The 5,061-nt window shown below is 40.9% G+C and overlaps 1 gene segment (V, D, J or C); it reads right to left on the minus strand.

Annotated features, from left to right (window-relative positions):
* Nucleotides 1-1,771: 1,771 nt before the first annotated feature.
* On the minus strand, nt 1,772-2,594 carry LOC115161857 (T cell receptor beta variable 7-2-like; the record flags this gene model as incomplete). The annotated part of the segment is given in 2 exon segments: nt 1,772-2,082; nt 2,271-2,594. Coding segments are annotated over 2 exon segments (360 nt in total), but the record flags the coding sequence as incomplete, so codon positions are not given.
* Nucleotides 2,595-5,061: the final 2,467 nt, after the last annotated feature.

The following is a 5,061-nucleotide window of genomic DNA, read 5'->3' on the forward strand; positions in this document are numbered from 1 at the left end:
TTCCTTTAGAAGCAAGTCAAACGCTGTTTAAAATCACTTTTTATGGTATTTTTCTCGTAAAATACCGAAAATATTCCAACCGGACAATAGTGTATTCATTCAAAGAGAGAAAAGAAAAAACATCATCGTCGCGAGACCGCGCATCTCCAATCTCTTTGTCACTAGGCAGACCACTGACAAACTGTGCTAGCATACTCTGCCCAGAGACAGGAGATTTCTCAATCCGCTTTCTGAAGGCTTTAGAGAGCCTATGTAAGCCTTAGAAAGTGCTTCGTAACAGCTCAGATACTGTAGTTTCGATAGAGAACCAAAAGAAGAACTACAAATTTACAGATAGGCCACTTCCTGCTTGGAATCTTCTCAGGTTTTTTCCTGCCATATGAGTTCTGTTATACTCACAGACACCACTAAAACAGTTTTAGAGACTTCTGAGTGTTTTCTATCCAAATCTACTAATAATATGCATATTCTCATTTCTGGGCAAGAGTAGTAACCAGTTTAAATCGGGTATGTTTTTTTCATCCAGTCGTGAAAATACTGCCCCCTATCCACAACAGGTTTTAATGAGTGATGACTCTAAACTGTAAATACTGGTATACTGTACTAGGACAGATATCACCTTGCTTATGCCATCATCCATCTGTGTTTATTCATTGGCACTGAGTCAAAGTCAAACCTCAGATGCAGGTGTTCTGAGCCGTGGTCTAATATTACCATCAGACAGGGTTTTAGTAGAGAACAGGAGGAACTCTACATCACTGTGTTGGCTGGCTGCACAGTAAAAAACTGCACTGTGTTCAGGTCCTCTCAGACTCACTAGATGAAGATAAGCCTCTTTCTCACCGTCTCCACTCACATTGAAGTGCTTTTCAAACGATTTCTCCATGGTTATTTACTTGTAATTTGCATAACCAATGAGTTTCATAGCAGTGTCTCCTGCTGACTGTACCATAGTATCATGTAGTAGTTAGGGATAGTATGGCTGCAGGTGAGTTGAACATTTCCTCCAGGTCCTTCTGTTAGTGCCACAGGCCTCTGATGAACCATGCTTCTAAACAACTGCCCTATGGACAGAGAGAGAGAGGAGAGAGGAGAGAGAGAGGAGAGAGGAGAGAGAGAGGAGAGAGGGAGAGTGAGAGAGGGAAAGTGAGAGAGGGAGAGAGAGGAGAGAGAAGGTGAAAGATAGAGAGAGGAGAGATAAGGTGAGAAAGAGAGAGAAAGAAAGAGAGAGAAGGTGAGAAAGAAGGAGCGATAGAAAGGATATTTTTTTCAGTTTGATGACATTCGTAGAATCGTTAGGCTTCTCATCGTGATTTAATACCTGTCACCCAGAGTGGTAGAGCTGCCAGGTGAATCAGAACTCTGAACATGATGATGAAGATGATAAATATGCTGAGGAAGACGATGATGATGAAGATGATGAATATGCTGAGGAAGACGATGATGATGAGGATGTGATATGAGTGTCTCCTGGATGAAGCTCTGAGGTGAAAGGAGATTGGCTGTAGTAATATCATGTTTCCTTCAGGGTGGTGGATAGTGACAGTGTTAGAGGGAGTGTCAGGAAGCCTGTACTGTAAAGCTTGCTCATAGGACCTCACTGTGAACATGACTGATTACATGATGAAGACAATGAAACCATCAGATATTAGAAGAACTAGAGTTAGAGGTCCCCCTACAGTATGTGATGAGACCATCTCTTTACATATTATATTACATCCTGTTGAAATACTGGGGGTTTTGTACAGCTGTACTTGTTGTCTGTATCACTGTGTTGACTCACAGCACAGAAGTACATGCCGCTGTCTCCTGTCTCCAACTTCTTCACTGTGAAAGATCCACTCTCAGCTACAGTCTTCTTGGCTGAGAATTTGTCTTTACTGAAATCCCCTGAATACTCAGGTTTGGAATTGGGAACAGTGAAGGCTACCTGCTTCATTCTCTCTCCTGGAAGCTGTCTGTACCAGTACATCTGGAAGTAGCCAGATCCCTTAGTGTGACTGCAGTTCATCAGAGCATCACTGTCTTTCAGTCCCCAGAGTATGGTGGGTATCTGAGTGACTTCACTCCCCTCAACAAGACCTGTAAGAAAACAGTGAGCATTAAATCAATAGAGTTAGGTACAGTTAGACCTGAATACATTAAGACTCAGGTGAAGTGAACATATGCTTGGAAACATCAATATTTACAACTAGTTATTCTTTCATTGTAAATAAGAATTTTGTTCTTAGCTTTCCTGGTTAAATAAATGAAACATTATGAAACTGTACCTGCAGCACAGAGCAGTGAGACAGTAACAGTGAAGAGAAATGTGAACATGTTTGATCACGTTATATGTGAGAGTGCTGGAAAGAGTCTGGTATCAATGTATATAAAACAAGAGGAGTGTCACATAGATGAATAGATGACAATCAGTAGACCACGGCAGGTTCCACCATATTCAACATGTCAGTGAAGTGGGAGGGACTGATGATCTGAATACATCATGCTAATTAGTGGTTCAGACTGTAGAGACATTCACATTATTAAAGGTAGAGGTCCCCCTACAGTCCATGATGAGACCATCAGCTCTTTACATATTATATTCTATCCTATAGAGCTCGCCAGCTTGTAGTCCTAAAACACGTAAATGAGTCAGCATTTTCTACCTCTGGTTCGTTGACCATTGCTATGGGAGAAATGAAGGGGGAAAATAATGGGGTTTTGGGATTTAAGGTCTGAAGTTAACACAGGCTTTGGAGATGTTATATGTTTTGTTCTGTGCAATAACTTAAAACCTCTCTGGGCTAGGGTCTAGTTTCCTGATTTCCTGCTTGACTGACGTGCCCAAAGTAATCTGCCTGTTTCTCAGGCCCAGAAGCCAGGATATGCGTATAATTGGTAACCTTGAATAGAAAACACTTTGAAGTTTCTAAAACTGTTAAAATGATGTTTGAGACTATAACAGAATTGATATGGCAGGCGAAAATTTGAAGAAAATCCGACCAGAAATAATTTTTTTTAGCTCCCAGGCTCTTATTATGTAAACCTATTGTTTCTATGCATGTCCGTCACCCAGATTGCAATTCCAATGGCTTCCACTATATGTCAATAGTATTTTTCAAGGTTTCAGGCTTCTCTTTTGAAAAACAAAAAAGTATTTGGAGTTTTTGTTAAGTTACCACCTGAAGCAAATCAGTCTTTCAGCGTGAGAGGCAGATGGCGAACGCTTATGAATTTGCATTTCCTATTGAACATACTTCTTTCCGTGTGAAATATTATAGTTTATTTAAATTTTAGTGTACCTGAGGATTAAATAGAAACATCGTTTGACTTGTTTGGACAAAGTTTAGCGGTTGCTTTTTGGATTCCTTTGTCTGCCTGTTGAACGAGTGGATTACTGAAATCAATGGCACCAACTAAACTGAATTTTTGGGATATAAAGAAGGATTTTATTGAACAAAACGACCATTCATGTTGTAGCTGGGACCCTTGGGATTGCAAACAGAGGAATATCTTCAAATGTAAGTGATTTATTTTATCGCTATTTGTGATTTTGTGACGCCTGTGCTTGTTAAAAAAATATGTTGATGTGGGGCGCCATCCTCAGACAATCGCATGGTATGCTTTCACCGTAAAGCCTTTGTGGAATCTGACAACGCAGTTAGATTAACAAGAAGTTAAGCTTTTAAATGATATAAGACACTTGTATGTTCATGAATGTTTATTATTATTAATATTTATTTGAATTGCGCGCCCTCCAATTTCACCGGATGTTGTCGGCTGTCTATGGCATACATGACCATATCATCTGCATACAGATTATTATGAAGGGATTTAATACAAAGACCAATATTATTAATTTGAATAGTAAAGAGAACTGGTCCCAATACTGACCCCTGTGGTACACCTACTATCGAGGAAACTAGACTCAACACCATCAGAACGCACACATTGTGTCCTATCTGTCAGAAAGCTCTTAAAACCATTTGCAAGACTTATTGTCCAGGCCCATTTCAGATAGTTTGTGAATGAGTAGGGAATGTTCAATGGTGTTGAATGCCTTAGAAATGTCAAGAAATATGACAGCACAATGATTTTTATGATCTATGCAATTTAAAACATAATCTAAAACAAGCAGAACAGCTGAAAGAGCGTTGCATAAGATATTAGAGAAAGGAGGTAGGAACACCATTGGTGTTCAAAACGCCCCACCCAGCAGACTATCGGCCAATCGCGTTCATGTTGTCATGCTGCGTCACGCGGTTGCTAAACTAACCATCACGCAATCCCTTCTCAAAGTCAGGATATGAGTCAAGAAACTTTCCTATTTTCCTCGAAAGTTTGTAATGTCACGATTCCAAAGCTACACAATATTAGAGATATCAAGTTTATTATCTGTAATGTTGTACTTCTTGTTGATGAAATCCATGCTTATGTATACCCCATCATGGTAGATATCCCAGCTATCCCAGTGGATCTGGGCCGATTCCAGCCAAGAGTCAGACTCGGCCGACGTCATGTGGCCCGATTCTGGGCCGCCTTCTGTAGTATTACTTATGGTGAGGATGCGGGGATTGAACTCAGGTCGATTCCGGTGTGAGTTATCTGGCCCAAATGTATTACTTGGGGCTCGGGCCAATGTGGTTACTCTCTGACAGATGATTACACGGGCTGCTTTATATAATTAACATTTCTCCATATTTTCTCACTGTTTCTGTTATCAAGAATACAATTAATATTTAAATGAAATTCTTTAAGAGTCCTGTGTGGTATTTTAGTATTTTGATACTTTGTGCAATGCAATTGATAAGCATTAAGAACTTTGTGGATGGAGTCTCCTGAGTGGAGCAGCGGTCTAAGACACTGAATCGTAGTGCAAACTGCGTTGCTACAGATGCTGCTTCGAGACCCTTGACAGCCCGCGACCGGGAGACCAATGAGGCAACGCACAATTGGCCCTGTGTCGTCTGTGTTAGGGGAGGGTTTGACCAGCAGGGATGTCCTTGTCCCATCGCGCTACAGCGACACCTGTGGTGGGCCAGGCACATGAACCCTGACACGGTCACCAGGTGTATGGTG

This window comes from Salmo trutta, chromosome 25 (genome assembly GCF_901001165.1).
Source record: "Salmo trutta chromosome 25, fSalTru1.1, whole genome shotgun sequence".
Classification (NCBI taxonomy): Eukaryota; Metazoa; Chordata; class Actinopteri; order Salmoniformes; family Salmonidae; genus Salmo; species Salmo trutta.